Genomic DNA, 19,336 nt, shown 5'->3' on the forward strand with positions numbered 1-19,336 from the left:
ATTTAGTTGTTGCAGGAGCCGGACAAGACCCATCCGAATACAGTATTCATAGCTACTGGAAGATTTCCATCACTGGGCAACAATCCGGGTAAAATGAGTCGAGCATACAAGTCAGCTCCCAATGCTATGGAAAACGGCCCCGACTTATAAAATTGAGGGTCAGCTAGGGTGATGTTTTTAAAGTTTGTTGCCATTGAGGCATTTAGTGATCTGGTAGGAGTGTCCATCGATATATGGTTGTTTACCCTCATAGTGGTGTTGAATGCAGTCTGTGGAGATTGGCGTGAGGCTATGGATACTGCACAAATTGATATTGATATTGATCGATGTGCAACAAAGAGTGGTGATTGCCTCCACAATGATAACATCCTTTGGTTGAGAAGCACGCATTGGAGGAATGTTTATGTGCTAAACAGTTTGGACAGTAGCTATGGGTGATAACCAGTTGCATACGTTCCTTTACATCTTTCTTCCGGAATGCTTTGCATTTGCGTAGACCGTGGTTTCCGGAGCACAGGCGACAGGAAAAGTCATCTTGATCAGAAGGATTGGGATTGAGACGCGATTTTATGGACGGCATACTGGAAAAATAATATTATTAGTTTGGAAAAAATTAAAATGTGATGTAGCTAACAGGATGGAAGTACAACTACTTTTACCAAAGGTCTAGTAATTGTACCCTTTTGCGTGACAATGTCCACAACACGAACCAAATTGTCTTTTCCGTGATAAATTTTGGAAATTCTACCTAATTTCCACTCGTTTGGTGGTAAGCAGTCATCCCTTACCACGACCATCGCGCCGACCTCAATATTTGGCTGCGGTCTTTTCCATTTTATACGTTTATGCAATTCTTTTAAGTATTCGTGTTTCCACCGAATACTGAATTGCTGAGAAAGAGCTACAACTCGTCGCCATCTGTTGAGGATTGAAAGATTAGTCTCTATCTCATTAGGTTCGGCTGGAGAAAGTAATGGACCCCCGATAAGAAAATGGCCGGGTGTGAGGGCAATCAAATCGTCTGGATTCTCGGACATTGGGGAAATTGGCCTCGAATTAAGGCAAGCTTCTATCCGAGAAAGTATAGTTGTAAATTCCTCGAAAGTAAATTTGTGAGCCCCAGCCAATTTTCGGAAATGGATCTTAAAACTTTTTACGCCAGCTTCCCATAGGCCGCCCATGTGAGGGGCCCCTGGTGGAATAAAATGCCATGTCAAACATTGGTGAGAAAACTGGGACAACGTCATGTCACGAGAATTTTGGAAAAAGTCTCTAGCAATTTCCTTGGAGGCTCCCACAAAAGTTTTCCCATTATCCGAAAAGAGTTTGGATGGACAGCCGCGACGGGAGACAAACCGATGGAAGGCCGCTAGGAATTCTGGAGTAGTTAACGAACTTGTCAATTCCAAATGTATGGCTCGAGTAGCAAAGCATACAAATAGACATACGTAGCCCTTAGTAATGGTGCAGGACCTAGCCGCATAGTTTTTGATGTCGAAAGGTCCCGCAAAGTCGATTCCTGTATTAGTAAAGGGCCGACTAAGCGTAGTACGCTCCCGAGGAAGTGTTCCCATTAGCTGCGTCTGAAGTTTGTGTTTCGAAATTACACATATTTTACATCTGTGTATGCAGGCTTTTATTAGGATTTTGGCTTTAGGTATCCAAAATTGGAGGCGCAACATACGGAGCATCAAACTGTTTCCACCGTGAAGTGTAACGGAATGAATGAACTTCACCAATAGCACGGAGAATGTGCATTTGTACGGTACTATTATGGGGAAACGTTCGCTGTACGATAGACACTCGGAGCTCACAATACGGCTAGAAATTCTCATGAGGCCATTAACATCCAAAAAGGGGTTCAAGTTACAAAGTGGACTAGATACTGAAATTTTATCCCCATTGGAAAGAGCTCGATACTCGCGTGGATAAATAACCTTCTGAGCTAAAATCACAAATTGGGATTGAACATTTTGTATTTCAGCATTCGTTAAAGGTCCAGAGTTGGGAATTGTTTGTCCACTCCTGGATATTCTACACCTTGCAATAAAACGATATACAAAGGCCATCACTCGAAGAGCTCTTCCGAGTGATGAGAATCGATCCAATAGATCCTCATATTTTTGGAAATAAGCAAAATGTGAATGAATGATTTTGGCTTCTAACTTTGTCCCATCGACGTCACCTGACATTTGAATTGGCCATAAGCTGGAAGGTAGCCTTAGCCAAAATGGACCATACCACCACAGATCGTTCTGAAATAAATCTTGAGGGAAAGCCCCACGAGAAGCCAAATCAGCTGGGTTATCGCCTGATTGGACATGAGCCCAATTGTCGGCAGGCACGACTGCAGCAATTTTCGAGACGCGATTGGCGACAAACGTTTTCCATAGAAATGGAGGTTTCTTTAACCAGGCCAAAACGATCATCGAATCTGTCCAGCAAAACACTTTGCAGCTGGGAATAGAGCCTGAAACAGATTCGATGGCTTGTGCCAGTAGCAATGCCCCACAGAGCTCGAGCCTCGGAATAGATATCGTTTTTAACGGGGCTACCCGAGATTTGGAGATTAAAAGATGTGTGATTATGTCGCCATTGGGAGTTGTAACCCGAAGATAGAGCGATGCAGCGTATGCCTTCTCTGAGGCATCGCAGAATCCATGAAGTTGTATATCGCTCTCTGGCGTATAACACACCCAACGTGGAATCTGGATGTTCTCAATTTTTGGATAATTCTCGTAAAAAGTCTGCCAAGTGCAAAGTAGTTTAGGAGGTAAAAACTCGTCCCACCCTATTTTGGAGGCCCATATATCCCGCATAAGAAGCTTCGCGAGAACAATGAAAGGGCATAACCACCCTGCTGGGTCGAACAACTTGGATATATTCGAAAGGATGCTTCTTTTAGTAGGATTCAACTCGGATTTAATCTTTCCTGCTACAAAATAGAATTCGTCTAGTTTAGCATTCCACCGTACTCCTAACATTTTCGCCTTACTCGAATCCTCAAACTCGAGGAATTCATTGCTAAGAAGGTTTGATTTTGGAATGAATTGAAGGAAATCCTTGGAGTTTGACACCCATTTCCTTAAGGAGAAGCCAGCAGAGTTCAATGCGTCAATTAACTGTTTTTGGCATTCAACAGCGGAGTTTATGTCATGACTTCCACCGAGGACATCATCAACATACATGCTAGAATTCAACACCCCGCTAGGCAAAGGATATAAATCCTTAACATCGGAAGCCAACTGTTGAATAGTACGGAGGGCCAAAAATGGTGCACAAATTACACCAAACGTTACTGTCTGCAGTTCGAATTCTTGTACATCCTCCTGGGGGGATTTCCGGAACAGAATTCTTTGGAATGGTATGTGTTTTGGATCTACACAAATTTGGCGATACATTTTTTCAATGTCGCTGCTGAAAACGATTTTGTATAGCCGCCATTGCAGCAATAGAATGCAAAGGTCACGTTGCAAGGGTGGTCCTGGATGGAGGATGTCATTTAAACTTAACCCGTTGGAAGTGGGGTTGGACGCGTTGAAAACAACACGGACCTTGGTCGTAACGCTGTCAGGACGAACAACGGCATGATGGGGCAAATAATGGATTTGGACTTCTGGAGATTCGGAAATGGATGAAACTTCCTTCATGTGCCCTAGTTGGATATACTCTAACAAAACGTCATCATACTGCCTTTTAAGTTGAGGGTCTCTTGATAGTCTATTTTCATTGCGAATGTATTGTGCCAGTGCTATCTTTCTAGACTCGCCAAGTCGAATTTCGGTCGGATATTCTGGCTTAAAAGGGAGCGTTACAACAAATCTACCAGAGCTATCTCGTCTTGTTGTCCTACAGAAATTCACCTCGCAATATCTATCAGACTCGGACATATAAGTCCCCTTGGGAATGTCCTCCATTTCCCAAAACCTTAAAATTTGCTGATCCAAGGCAGCTTCGTTCGCCATTAAGACTGTGGTTTGAAAAACAGAAATGGACTCAGTTTGGATTGGACCCGTTAAGATCCAACCAAATCTCGTTTCTTGGGCCATAAGAGTACCACATACAGGGTTAATAACCCCTTGAAGCATTACAATCGGAAAGACGTCTGCCCCTATCAGAATGTCAACATAAGACGATCGATAAAAATCGGGATCTGCCAGATGGATTTCTGGTAATTTCGAAAACATTTCTTTGGAAGCTGAAAACGTAGGCAAACACGAAGTAAGTTTTGGAATTACGAAAGCGGAAACATCTAAAGAAAAGTTGCAATCAACCGGGGAACTGAGTTTAAGCGAACACACCTTTCGAGACCTGGCGGAGACGGTCTCGTTGAGGCCGGAAACATGAGCAGCGGTACGTCGGGATGGAAGCTTCAACATATTGAACATACGTTCGGATATGAACGACGCCTCCGATCCTGAATCAAGTAAAGCTCTGGCCTTGGATATTTCACCATTATAAACTATATGAACAATTGCCGTTCCCAGAAGCACGGACTTAGAATTCGTCGCAAAACAGGACTGAATTGGAGTCTCAGACTCGGTATTTGAAGTGGACTGTAGTTCTTGGGTTCCAGAAGGTTCAATCTCCTCCTCGCTACCATTCCGATGTAAAAGAGTATTGTGCCTCTTATTGCATTTTTGGCAATTAAAAGTGCTCTTGCAATCCTTCAAAATATGTCCTTTGGAAAAGCAATTCATGCATAGTTTCAACTGCTTAATCGTAGCAAGCTTTTCCGAATGGCACATATTTGTAAATTTCGAGCACAAACGGATTGTGTGACTCTCATTCGGACACAACTTACAAGAGGGGATAAGCACGCCATTTCGGTACGAATTAAATTTCTTAGGAGTCGAACTCTTTGCGTTGGGATTTGGAACGTTTCCACTTTTTGACCCAGGATCAGGTCTCAAGGAAGATGAAGTCTGGAAGTCCTTGACGGTCTCCAAAGTCTGATACCGACATGTCAAAAAAGAGTCGAGCTCCACCCAAGAAGGAGAGTCTGTTTTATTCTTCACTGACTGTTCCCACAATAATAAGGTGGTTTCCGGTAAGCGTGAAGAGCAAATATATACGAATATTGGGTCCCAGCTAGATATTTCGATCTGGTATAGCCTCAAAGAAGATATTATTCCGTTGATCGTGGTCTGAATCTCTTTAATGGATTCACAAGACTCATTGGAAATTTTGCGCAAATTGAAAAGGGACCTCAATTGGCTATTCAAAAGCAGCCTTTTATTCTCGAACCGAACTGACAGTGCATCCCACGCTACTTGAAAGCCCTCATTCGTCAGGGGAGCCTTCCGAACAATATCCCTGGCCTCCCCCCGGGTTTTCGAATTCAAATGAAATAGCCTCTCTACTGGAGTCAGCCTTGTATTTTGAATATACAAAGCGGTAAAGAGGTCCCGGAAAGTCGGCCAGGAGAGGTAATCTCCAGCAAATACCTCTGTGTCACAAGGCGGTAAAGTAATCTGTGGAATCGGATGAGAATCACTCCTAGTTGGCGGACAAATATTGGACTGAATGGATGATTTCCTCTTCCTTTCTACTATTTCACCAATCTTGGACACACATTCGACATACGTCCTATACGTCGAATGGTACCTAGCCTTTAATGTTTCTATATCAGCCTTATTATCTCCTCCGATCAACTCCGTTAAGCTGGCTTCGTATGTGGGTTTGGTTCTTTGCCAAATCTCCCTAAGTTCATCTTTATGTACTTCAAGAGAATGTATGGAGGACTGAAGCAAAGGTTCGTTTTCGAGCTCAGCGTTAAACTCCATTAAGGCATCAGACATTCTAATAAAATTTGAAAGGGCCATATCTCCTTTTGAACCAAACCTCTTCTATAATCGAAAACCCGAATGCAACCGAAATAAGAAATGAAATTAAACACGATTAAAAAAATGCAATGAAATTTGCCTTATTTCCACATAAAATTTCACCAGGTTTGCCGACAAAAATCTGCACTGTGAACTCTACCAAGATAAAAATTGTGAATGGAATATTGGAGTCTGATATCTATTGTTTCCAAATAGCAAACCATCAAATCCCTTTCGATTTTTCAAAACAATATTTCTCAAAAATCTTTCGTCACTTGCTGGACGCTTCAATGAAAATAAAACGCACAAAGTAATCTTCAAGTCTAATGTTTTCATATATTGCAGCGATTAGAATAAAAACCATTTAAGCACTAAACACCAAAAGCAAGCTGTGGCGAGGATGGCACCTTTATACAACGAAACAACTTATCTCCTTTTCGCACTCACTGGTTATGCGTTGAGTTTGACAAATATTTTGAGTTCAACATACAGAAATATTCTTGGTGTAGAAATTGGACTTTTGATCTGACGAAATTCGAGTCTATCATATAACTCACTTCATGCAATTTTTGCCGGAACTGTACACTGGAACTGTACCTTGGCTTTATATGGATAAAGTGCCTTGTGGCAGGCTGGGCACTTCACGTCACACACTTTTTTCAATAACTTTAAACAAGTGGTTTCGGTTGTTTCATTTATGGATTTTAAAATCTTTTTTGTTTTTCTATTAAGTGATATGGACAAGTAGTCTGGCTGGCGTATTTCTTTATATTCTATGTTCCAATATAAACTACCCAGATGTGTTTGCGTCACGAATGGAGGTACCAAAAACTGGTTTTGTTTTGTGGTTCTCCACCTGATTCGGAGAGACAAAACAAATCATCGAGTGATATGTCTGTTTGGATATAGAATGCGACAAAACCACAAAAACACAAAAAACCGTGATAGCAGATGTACAGTTCCTAATCTCCAATATAAGAGAGCGAAAGATCTATTGCCCGGTGAGTGGCTACTGAATACGATATACGTGGTGCGATATAAAATTTAAAGGGACATTGGGAATCAATCAATCGATCACGGAATGCAAATGGAGTGTTAAGTGATAAGTGCCATGAAAATAAGGAAATAAATGCAAATCACTCAAACAAAATAAACCGTAGAAATAAACAGCCTCCCAGAAAAAAGATATAATATGATTTTCTTTAAGCCTCTGAGACATCCAAGTGCAAATCACGGTACAATTGGAAGAATTGAAAAACTCGAAATTAATAATTTTTATTTTTCTTTTCTCGAAAATAATCTCCCGGTGGGAAGGGAATAATGAAACTATACCGAATGAATGAGAAAAGAAAAAAAAAAAAAACAATCCTCAAAGTAAAGGTAAACTCAGAAATATATTTATTGCCAAAACGGGGAAATAATATAGTGATGATTCAATCTGAAATCCGATTGGCATTAATTGTTCTGAGTTTCCGAAAATAGGGAATTGTGCGTAATAGTTATTGTGCGAAATACCAATGCTATCTGAGTTATGTGAAGCTTTGAAAACTTTGTGGCCGCAGTAATGTAAGACAAAGATTGTGTGACATTTGACTTGAGGCCACCAATCTTACCTGTTTTTAGTTTTCTTGTGCTCCAACCAAAGCAATCCAAACTCGGGATATAGAATAGGCGTCCTTTAGGTTAACCACTATCCGGCTCGAAGGACCATGAAAAAGCTGGGATACCAGGATGATGACGGGTGGTGGTGGATGCCTAAAAGAAACCGATGGTGAGTTGGAGTTCGGTACACCGAAGTCCAATCACCGTAACACAAAAGGAAATGGAGCTCGATTACTATGGTTGCCACGGATGTAGGTAGGGCTCGTGTGTTTAGACAAAGTCTTACCCAATTTTAGCTATAGGAAAATACGGTGAAGAAAAAACGACAGAGGTTAAGATGCTCAAGACCACGTTTGCAAGTTTATTGTCTGAGTTGTTCAAACGGAAAAAAAGGTAGAACCATGTTCTATCAAAATGTCTACCAATATTTTTTTTAGTACTAATGTAATGACATATGTAGTTAAGTGAGTTAAGATAATTAGTATACGTGAAGCATACGTAGCGTGATAATGATGTGGCATTGCATGCAGGGGTGGGAGTTGTGTGGCATGAACACCCAGTTTTTAATTTCGAAACGAATATTGCAAAAACCCATTTAAATCATTACCGCCTGTTGGTGTTTTTCACTTTTCAAAATTTCAGTTACAAATAAAGTAGTATCCTTTAGCCTTAACAACATTTTGATAACTGTCCCTATTTTTGACTATTAAGTGAATTTACCGGAGATTTCACTATATCAAGCGTACGTGAATTAAATGACATTTTATATACAATTTTAGTTCACCATTCTCAAATCAACAGTTCTACGAAAAATCAGGTTCAGATTTTCATTGATGTATACATATTTTCTTAAATTTTTGTCGAATATTATTCTTAGTGACTATTCTCACTATCATTTTTTATACCCACCACCGAAGGATGGGGGTATATTCATTTTGTCATTCCGTTTGCAACACATCGAAATATCCATTTCCGACCCTATAAAGTATACATATTCTTGATCAGCGTAAAAATCTAAGACGATCTAGACATGTCCGTCCGTCTGTCCGTCTGTCTGTTGAAATCACGCTACAGTCTTTAAAAATAGAGATATTGAGCTGAAATTTTGCACAGGTTCTTTTTTTGTCCATAAGCAGGTTAAGTTCGAAGATGGGCAATATCGGACTATATCTTCATATAGCCCCATATAGACCGATCCGCCGATTTAGGGTCTTAGGCCCATAAAAGCCACATTTATTATCCAATTTTGCTGAAATTTGGGACAGTGAGTTGTGTTAGGCCAATTTGGCTCATATCGGTCCAGATTTAGGGTCTTAGGCCCATAAAAGTCACATTTACTCTCCGATTTTGCTGAATTTTGGGACAGTGAGTTGTGTTAGGCCCTTCGACGCCCTTCGTCAATTTGGTTCATATCGATCCAGATTTGGATATAGCTGCCATATAGACCGATCCTCCGATTTAGGGTCTTAGGCCCATAAAAGCCACATTTATTATCTGATTTTGCTGAAATTCGGGACAGTGAGTTGTGTTAGGCCCTTCAACATTATTCGTCAATTTGGCTCCGATCGGTTCAGATTTGGATATAGCTGCCATATAGACCGATCCTCCGATTTAGAGTCTTAGGCTCATAAAAGCCACATTTATTATCCGATTTTGCTGAAATTTGGGACAGTGAGTTGTATTAGGCCCTTCGACACCCTTCGTCAATTTGGCTCTGATCGGTTCAGATTTGGATATAGCTGCCATATAGACCGATCCTCCGATTTAGGGTCTTAGACCCATAAAAGACGCATTTATTATCCGATTTTGCTGAAATTCGGGACAGTAAATTGTGTTAGGCCCTTTGATATCCCTCATCAATTTGGTGCAGACCGGACCAATTTTGGATATAGCTGCCATATAGACCGATCTCTCGATTTCAGGTTTTGGGCCCATTAAATGCTCATTTATTGTTCGATGTCGCCGAAATTTGGAACAGTGAGTTAAGTTAAGCCCATCGACATAATCCTGCAATATGGCATAGATCGGTTAAGATTTGGATATAGCTGCCATATAGACCGATCTCTCTATTTAAGGTTTTGGGCCCATTAAATGCTCATTTATTGTCCGATGTCGCTGTAATTCAGGACAGTGAGTTAGGTTAAGCCCTTCGACTTCCTTCTGCAATATGGCCCAGATCAGTCCAGATTTGAATATAGCTGCCATATAGACCGATCTCTCAATATATGGTTTTGGGTCCATAAAAGGCGCAATTATTGTCCTATTTCGCCGAAATTTGGGACAGTGAGTTGAGTTAGGCCCTTCGACGTTTTTCTGAAACTTGGGCCAAATCGATTCAGATTTGGATATAACTGCCATATAGACCGATATCTCGATTTAAAGTTTTGGCCCCATAAAAGGCTCATTTATAATCCGATTTCACTGAAATTTGACACAGTGACTTATATTAGGCTTTTCGAAATCCGTGTCGTATGTAGCTCAAAAGACCAATATTTTGTTATACACAATTGAACAATGACTTGTACTTATAAGTATTTGGTCCAAATCGGAACATATTTTGATATAACTGCTATGGGACAAAAGGTATACAATTTTAACCGGATTTTGATGAAAGGTGGTTTACGTATATTCCCGAGGTGGTGGGTATCCAAAGTTCGGCCTCGCCGAACTTAACGCTTTTTTACTTGTTACCACTGTAAATGCGCATTTACTGTCCATTTTCGCCGTAACAGTGAGTTGCATAGACCCCTCAACAACGGAATATGGACCAGATCCGACAAGATTTGTATTTTGGTGCCATATAGCCCTATTTTCTGATTGAAGGCATTGAACACACAAAAGCCGCATTTCGTACCCATAATTTACGAAATTTGGAAGTGATTCCTTGACACTCGCACCAGTTATAGTCAATATTAAAACTTTATCATTTCAGAGATCAGAACTTTTTCTCTAAAATTTAGAAGCAGTGAGACAGACCTCTTGTAACAGTATAAGGCCTCTCGACATCCATGGGTTTATTCTGCAGTATAAACGAATACACAGTGGCGACAAGAAGTTAAATAATTTTAAGTTGTCCCCGGCGAACTTTTCAGTAATTGACTTGGTATTTATATGTTGGCGAAACCTCCCAAAATATGAGGTCAGCCTACCAACCTACCAAGAGAATAAAAAACTACCAATTTTGGTAGGAACCTACCAAAAACAGCAACAGTGGTTGTGACGCCATTCCCGGTTCATCGCACTTTCCGTTGTTGTAAGAAAAATTGCATACTTAAAAAAATGAACTTTGCTGTGGTTTTGATATTTGCCACATTTTCGACCCGGCAATGCCAATTGAAAGCGAAACCAATTCAGTGTGGTCCTAAACGAAACCATGAACTGTGTGTAAACCAAGTGAACTGCAAAATCACTTTGCAGCTTTGCATTTAGTAACAGATAAATTATCAACAAAATTTATGTGTGTACGAGTAAAGCAACACGGGCTTACCGACGGACATGATAGAAATGTCACCAAATGCTATTTGGTCTTAAAAGCTTTTAGGCTGTAAATATTGGAAAACAATGTTTACAAGAAGGTCGCAATGGTCTACTGAAGAAGGTGTAAGTAAACACATGGCATTTCTCTTGATGGTTTGCATTTTGAATTGAATAACAAGTAAAAAGGCGTTAAGTTCGGCCAGGCCGAACTTTGGATACCCACCACCTTTCATCAAAATCCGGAGAAAATAGCATACCTTATGTCCCATAGAAGTTATATCGAAATATGTTCCGATTTGGACCAAATACTAATAAGTACAAGTCATTGTTCAATTACGTATAACAAAATATTGGTCTTTTTGGTAGATATATCTAAAAATAAACCGATCTGAATCATATACGACTCGGATGTCGAAAAGCCTTATATAAGTCACTGTGTCAAATTTCAGTGAAATCGGATTATAAATGCTCCCTTTATGGGGCTAAGACTTTAAACCGAGATATTGGTATACATGGCAGCTATATCCAAATCTGGATCCATTTGGGCCAAGTTGCAGAAAAATGTCAAATGGCCTACCTCAACACACTGTCCCAAATTTCGGCGAAATCGGACAATAAATGCGCCTTTTATGGGCCCAAAACCTTAAATCGAGAGATCGGTCTATTCGGCATCCATATTCAAATCTGGACAGATCTGAGTCAAATTGAAGAAGATCGTCGAAGAGCCTAACACAACTAACTGTCTCAAATTTTAGCTATATTGGACAATAAATGCGCCTTTTATGGATCCAAAACCTAAAAACGAGACATTGGTCTATATGGCAGATATATCCAAATCTGGACCGATCTGGGCCAAATTGACGAAGGAAGTGGAATGACCTAACACAACTCACTGTCCCAAATTTCAGCAAAATCGGGTAATAAATGTGGCTTTTATGGGCCTAAGACCCTACATCGGAGACTCGGTCTATATGGCAGCTATATCCAAATATGGACCGATCTGGGCCAAATTGAAGAAGGATGTCGAAGGACCTAACAAAACTCACTGTCCCAAATTTCAGCGAAATCGGATAATAAATGTGGCTTTTATGGGCCAAAGACACTAAATCAGAGGATTGGTCTATATGCCAGCTATATCTAAGTCTGAATCGATCTAGGCCAAATTGGCGAAGGGCATAACACAAATATCAGCAAAATCGAATAATAAATGTGGCTTTTATGGGCCTAAGACCCTAAATCGGAGGATCGGTTTATATGGCAGGTATATCCAAATCTGATTCGATCTGAGCCAAATTGATAAATGATGTCGATGGGCCTAATGCATCTCACAGTCTCAAATTTCAGCAAAATCGGATAATAAATGTGGCTTTTGTGGGCCTAAGACCCTAAATCGGCCGATCGGTCTATATGGGGGCTATATCAAGATATAGTCCGAAATAGCCCATCTTCGAACTTAACCTGCTTATGGACAAAAAAGAATCTGTGCAAAGTTTCAGCTCAATATCTTTATTTTAAAGACTGCAGCATGATTTCAACAGACAGACGGACGGACATGTCTAGATCGTCTTAGATTTTTACGCTGATCAAGAATATATATACTTTATGGGGTCGGAAATGGATATTTCGATGTGTTGCAAACGGAATGACAAAATGAATATACCCCCATCTTTCGGTGGTGGGTATAAAAAATGTGTATGCTCGACTAACGGTGCATGTTGGTCCGCACTAAGAGGCTTAAGGTCTTTACGTATATCTATGTAGATAGGGTCAGAGAGAGAGAGAGAGAGAGAGAGAGAGGGCTCGATTCCAAATGCATTTATGCAAATACTTTATGTATTATCAACCTACCAATAGAGTGGTAAATGCAACGAAGCATACATATGTCTGTTATTTCTGTGCTTAAAGTTAGTAATGTGGGCGCGATATTAATAAAGTGATGTTAAGCCTATTCCCTCCATTCAAATGCGATTGGGTATGTTCAAAAACTATTTTCTTTTATTTTTCCCCAGGGAGCGTGGTTGGGATCCTCGGGCTCTACCGTCTCATGAATTCAGACTAAATTTAGTTAAATTACCTTTATTAAAAAGCCGACGAACAATGAAATAATATTGCATTCGTTCTCAGAACTATGCAAGGCAAAATAATCTCCGATTTCATTTTGAATCTATATATATATATAAATGAATTTGTGTTTGTTTGTTTGTATGTTTGTATGTTTGTGGGTTGGTAAATTTGTTTGTTCCGTATAGACTCAGAAACGGCTGAACCCATATCTTTCAAATTTTCACAGATTGTGGGGAATAATCCGGAAGGAGCAATAGGCTATATAATTTGTTGATATATGTAGGGGGGCGACCCTCCCTCTTACCCTAAAAGTACGACCCCAAAATATGTGAATCGATCGGGACAATATGGGATTCAAATGAAAGGTATTCAAGAGTATACTACGAATTTCACATTAAAAATTGGATCCAAGGGCTGTCCCGACCCCAAAACCCCTAAAATAGGTTTATTAGACGATAATGACAATATGGAACTCGAATGAAAGGAATTTGGGAGTAGATTGAATATGGTCAGGAAAGAGAAATAGGCTTTGTAATTTGTTGATTTCGTAAGGGGGCGGACCCTGACCATTACGAAAATGGTCAGGAATGAGGAAAAGGCTTTTTTGTTTGTTGATATTGTTTGATCCCCCTTTACCCCAAAAACACCACCTAAAATCAAAAGTGGACCGATAGGGACAATATGGGTATCAAATGAAAAGTATTGGGGAGTAGAATACAAATATGGTATTAAAAATAGGGATGAAGTATGCGAGGGGTCGTCCAACCCCAAAAACTCCCCCAAACAAACTTATTGGACGTAAATATCAATATGGGACTCAAATGAAAGGTATTCGGAACTAGACTACGAATATGAGGTCCAAGTAATTGGGGGTCGCCCCACCCTCAAATGGGAATATAATTCGATCCTAGCTATATGAGCCTCAAATTAAAGGCATTTGGTAGCAGATTACGAATATGACATTAAACTTTGTGTCCAAGAATCTAGGTGGTGTTTTACCTCCCCATTAAAACAATGGTGGATCAAGTGATAGATATTTTTGAGTGATGCGCCCCTCATTAACCGGCTGTATACACCAATTATGACAATATGGGGTTAAATTCAAAGTATAAGGTTGTGAACTGCGAATATGATATCTTTATTCTGTTCATATATCTAGCGGACCACCTCACCTCAAAACAGTTGATCAATTATAATGACCTAACAGGGCACCGCCGCCGTACCCCAAAAGTTATGACGTTCAGAGTGAAAGGAGCAGTTGCAAACCTTAAGTCAAGGTAGCCGCCATTTTTTGCTCATCGTCAAGGAGCCTTCTTTTCCTAGACAAGTCCAAACAATGTGCTACTGGGCAACACTTCCATGTTCAAAAGTTTTACATGGTTTAATTAGTAAGAACTGTCACCACCGCACCTAATATAAAGACCGGCAAATTAGTTCTCTACCACTGAGAATCGTTTAATATTGCAATTGGATTTGATTTAAAAAAAGACTAAATTATGACTATTCAACAGGTAGCCAGTTACAAACAACTAACACATGATGATCAATGTTATAGGCGCTAAGCCGCTCCAAGCGAGTAGCAGCATAGACAAGGGAAATTTATAGATTCATAACATATGTTCAAAAAAGCTCTAATAGATGGGATAAATGTAAAATTCTCAGTCACTTATATGCGATTCGCAAGCATCCAGGGCGACATGGAACGGATAACTTTTAAGTTATTTTGTTAACATTTTGGGTATTAACGTCTAAACCTTTCCCTTGTCGATGGCAGCACTAATATTTAAATAAGCGCCATCTATTCTGTGTGCAAATGAATCAACTGAATGGAGACGCCACCACGAATAGAGAGAGGGCAGATTGGTAAAAATTGATCATGCAGCATTTATCTTTGTTAGGGCAACCTATCGGTCCTTAAAATAAAGAAAAACAAGTAAACAGGATACCCACCACCTCGGATATATATGTAAACCACCTTTCATCAAAATTCGATAAAAATTGCATACCTTATACTCATATACCTCATACCGATCTGAACTATATACGACACGCATGTCGAAAAGCCGAACATAAGTCACTGTGTCAAATTTCAGTGAAAGCGGATCATAAATGCGCCTTTTATGGGGCCAAGACTTTAAATCGAGATATCGGTCTACATGGCAGCTATATCCAAATCTGGACCGATTTGGGCCAAGTTGCATAAACATGTCGAAGAGCCTAACACTAAGCACTTCCCAAATTTCGGCGAAATCGGACAATAAATGCCTCTTTTATGGGCCCTAAACCTTAAATCCAGAGATCGGTCTATATGGCAGCTATATTCAAATCTGGACCGATCTGGGCAAAATTGAAGAAGGACGTCGAAGAGCCTAACCAAACTCACTGTCTCAAATTTCAGCGACATCGGACAATAAATGCGTCTTTTATGGCCCCAAAACCTAAAACCTAGATATCGGTCTATAAGGCAGCTATATCCAAATCTGGACCGATCTGTGCGATATTGCAGAAAAATGTCAAGGGGATTCACTTAACTCACTGTTCCAAATTTCGGCGACATCGGGCAATAAATGAGCATTTTATGGGCCCAAAACCATAAATCAAGAAATCGGTCTATATGGCAGCTATATCCAAATTTGAACCGATCTGGACCAAATTGAAGAAATATGTCAAAGGGCTTAACACAACTCACTGTCCCAAATTTCAGCAAAATCGGATAATAAATGTGGCTTTTATGGGCCTAAGACCTTAAATCGGAGGATCGGTCTATATGGCAGCTATATCCAAATTTCGACCGATCTGGGCCAAATTGACGGAGGATGTCGAAGGGCCCAACGTAACTCACTGTCCCAAATTTCAGCAAAATCGGATAATAAATGTGGCTTTTATGGACCTAGGACCCTAAATCAGAGGATCGGTCTAAATGGCAGCCATATCCAAATCTGGACCGATCTCAGCCAAATTGACAAAGGATGTCGAAGGGCCTAACACAACTCACTGTCCCAAATTTCAGCGAAATCGGACCATAAATGTGGCTTTTATGGGCCTAAGACCCTAAATCGGAGGATCGGTCTATATGGCAGCTATATCCAAATCTGGATCGATATGAACCAAATTGACGAAGGGCGTCGAAGAGCCTAACACAACTCACTGTCCCAAATTTCAGCAAAATCGGAGAGTAAATGTGACTTTTATGGGCCTAAGACCCTAAATCGGAGGATCGGTCTATATGGCAGCTATATCCAAATCTGGACCGATATGAGCCAAATTGGCCTAATGCATCTCACTGTCCCAAATTTCAGCAAAATTGGATAATAAATGTGGTTTTTATGGGCCTAAGACCCCAAATCGGTGGATCGGTCTAAATGGGGGCTATATGAAGATATAGTCTTCAAACTTAACCTGCTTATGGACAAATAAAGAATCTGTGCAAAATTTCAGCTCAAAATCTCTATGTTTTAAGACTGTAGCTTGATTTCAACAGACAGACGGACGGACATGGCTAGATCGTCTTAGATTTTTACGCTGATCAAGAATATATATACTTTATGGGGTCGGAAATGGATATTTCGATGTGTTGCAAACGGAATGACAAAATGAATATACCCCCATCCTTCGGTGGTGGGTATAAAAAAAGGCTAAATGATGGCTATTTAATTGGTAGTCATATGGTATGGTGGTTGTGTTTGTTTGCTTGTATGGTTTGTTAGTTTGTGGGTTTGTAAAGTTGTTCCGTATAGACTCAAAAACGGCTGAACCGATTTCTTTAAAATTTTCACCGATTGTAGGGAGTGGTCCGGAAGGAGCAATCTATATATATAAAAATTAATTTGTATTTGTTTGTTTGTATGTTTGTTTGTTTGTTTGTGGGTTTGTAAATTTGTTCCGTATAGACTCAAAAACGGCTGAACCGATTTCTTTCAAATTTTCACCGATTGTGGGGAATGGTCCGGAAGGAGCAATAGTCTATATAATTTATTGATATTGGTAGGGGGCGGATCCTCAAGAGTAGACTACGAATTTCATATTAAAAATTGGAAATGGTCAGGAAGGAGGAAAGGGCTTTTTAGTTTATTTGATATTGAAAGGGGCGGATCCTCCCCCGTTACCCCAAAAGCACCACCTAAAATCAAAAATGGACCAATAGGAACAATATTGGTATCAAATGAAAGGTATTGGGGAGTAGAATACGAATATGGTATTAAAAATTGCAATGAACTATGCGTACGTATGCGTATTACGTCCAAACATATTGGACGTAAATATCAATATGGGACTCAAATGAAAGGTATTCGGGACTAGACTACAAATATGACATAAAAATGAGGTCCTAGTAATTGGGGGTCTCCCCAACCTCAAATGGGAATATAATTCGATCCTAGCTATATGAGCCTCAAATTGTAAGCCTTTGGTAGCTGATTACGAATATGACATTAAAATTTGTGTCCAAGAATCTAGGTGGTGTTTTACCTCCCCATTAAAACAATGGGAGATCAAGTAATAAATGTTTTTAAGTGGAGTGCGTCATTCAAATTTGTGCTCAAGTGGCAGATGGAGTGAGGCGTCCCCCATGAAACGGCTGTGTGCACCAACTATGACAATATGGTTATATTCAAAGTATAAGGTTGTGGACTGCGAATATGATATCTTTATTCTGTTCATATATCTAGCGGACCACCTCACCTCAAAACAGTTGATCAATTATAATGACCTAACAGGACATTGTCGCCGTACCCCCAAAGTTATGACGTTCAGTGTGATAGGAGCAGTTGCAAACCTTAAGTCAATGTGGCCGCCATATTCGGCTCATCGACAAGGAGCCTTCTTTTCCTAGACAAGTCCAAACAATGTGCTACTGGGCAACACTTCCATGTTCAAAAGTTTTACATGGTTTAATTAGTAAGAACTGTCACCACCGCACCTAATATAAAGACCGGCAAATTAGTTCTCTACCACTGAGAATCGTTTAATATGGCAATTTGATTTGATTTAAAAAATACTAAATTATGACTATTCAACAGGTAGCCAGTTACAGACAACTAACACATGATGATCAATGTTATCGGCGCTAAGCCGCTCCAAGCGAGTAGCAGCATAGACAAGGGAAATTTATAGATTCATAACATATATTCAAAAAAGCTCTAATAAAGGGTGATTTTTTTGAGGTTAGGATTTTCATGCATTAGTATTTGACAGATCACGTGGGATTTCAGACATGGTGTCAAAGAGAAAGATGCTCAGTATGCTTTGACATTTCATCATGAATAGTCTTACTAACGAGCAACGCTTGCAAATCATTGAATTTTATTACCAAAATCAGTGTTCGGTTCGAAATGTGTTCATTCACCGTAACGTTGCGTCCAACAGCATCTTTGAAAAAATACGGTCCAATGATTCCACCAGCGTACAAACCACACCAAACAGTGCATTTTTCGGGATGCATGGGCAGTTCTTGAACGGCTTCTGGTTGCTCTTCACTCCAAATGCGGCAATTTTGCTTATTTACCTAGCCATTCAACCAGAAATGAGCCTCATCGCTGAACAAAATTTGTCAAAATTTTAACACATTTCGAACCGAACACTGATTTTGGTAATAAAATTCAATGATTTGCAAGCGTTGCTCGTTAGTAAGTCTATTCATGATGAAATGTCAAAGCATACTGAGCATCTTTCTCTTTGACACCATGTCTGAAATCCCACGTGATCTGTCAAATACTAATGCATGAAAATCCTAACCTCAAAAAAATCACCCTTTAGATGGGATAAATGTAAAATTCTCAGTCACTTATATGCGATTCGCAAGCATCCAGGGCGACATGGAACGGATAACTTTTAAGTTATTTTGTTAACATTTTGGGTATTAACGTCTAACCTTTCCCTTATCGATGGCAGCACTAACATTTAAATAAGCGCCATCTATTCTGTGTGCAAATGAATCAACTGAATGGAGACGCCACCACGAATAGAGAGAGGGCAGATTGGTAAAAATTGACCATGCAGCATTTATCTTTGTTATGGCAACCTATCGGACCTTAAAATAAAGAAAAATAAAGTCTAGGAATTTCGTTGCGGTTATTTGCTGTACTATTTTTTGCAAATTTCCCACCCTAAGATAGATAATTCAGGTAGTTTATGTGGCTATCTTTGCCATAGATAAAAATTTATTTAGTAGAGTGCGAATATCCAAGTTTGTGTTAAACTGTTAGTGGGGAAGGCTCAACGAAAGTACACAGAATCAGAGCAGTTGGAGAGTATGTTACGTTACAGAGGTGACATTTTTCAACATCTTGAAAGCGAAAGCTCAGTGGAGCGGATTTGATTGAAAATTTAGCTGAAAGATAAGAAACCTCCTTTTATAGTCGAGCCCAAGT

General features: G+C 39.9%; 1 protein-coding gene across 1 annotated transcript; it reads right to left on the reverse strand.

The window, feature by feature from the left end:
* Positions 1 to 539: 539 nt before the first annotated feature.
* Positions 540 to 4,748, reverse strand: LOC131997138 (uncharacterized). The gene is made up of 3 exons (XM_059367537.1): positions 2,976 to 4,748; positions 660 to 2,747; positions 540 to 581 (listed from the first exon to the last, which is right to left on the reverse strand). Exons 1-3 carry the CDS (start codon positions 4,746 to 4,748, stop codon positions 540 to 542), a joined length of 3,903 nt encoding a protein of 1,300 aa, XP_059223520.1.
* Positions 4,749 to 19,336: the final 14,588 nt, after the last annotated feature.

The sequence above is a fragment of the Stomoxys calcitrans genome, chromosome 1, assembly GCF_963082655.1.
Source record: "Stomoxys calcitrans chromosome 1, idStoCalc2.1, whole genome shotgun sequence".
NCBI classification, from domain to species: domain Eukaryota; kingdom Metazoa; phylum Arthropoda; class Insecta; order Diptera; family Muscidae; genus Stomoxys; species Stomoxys calcitrans.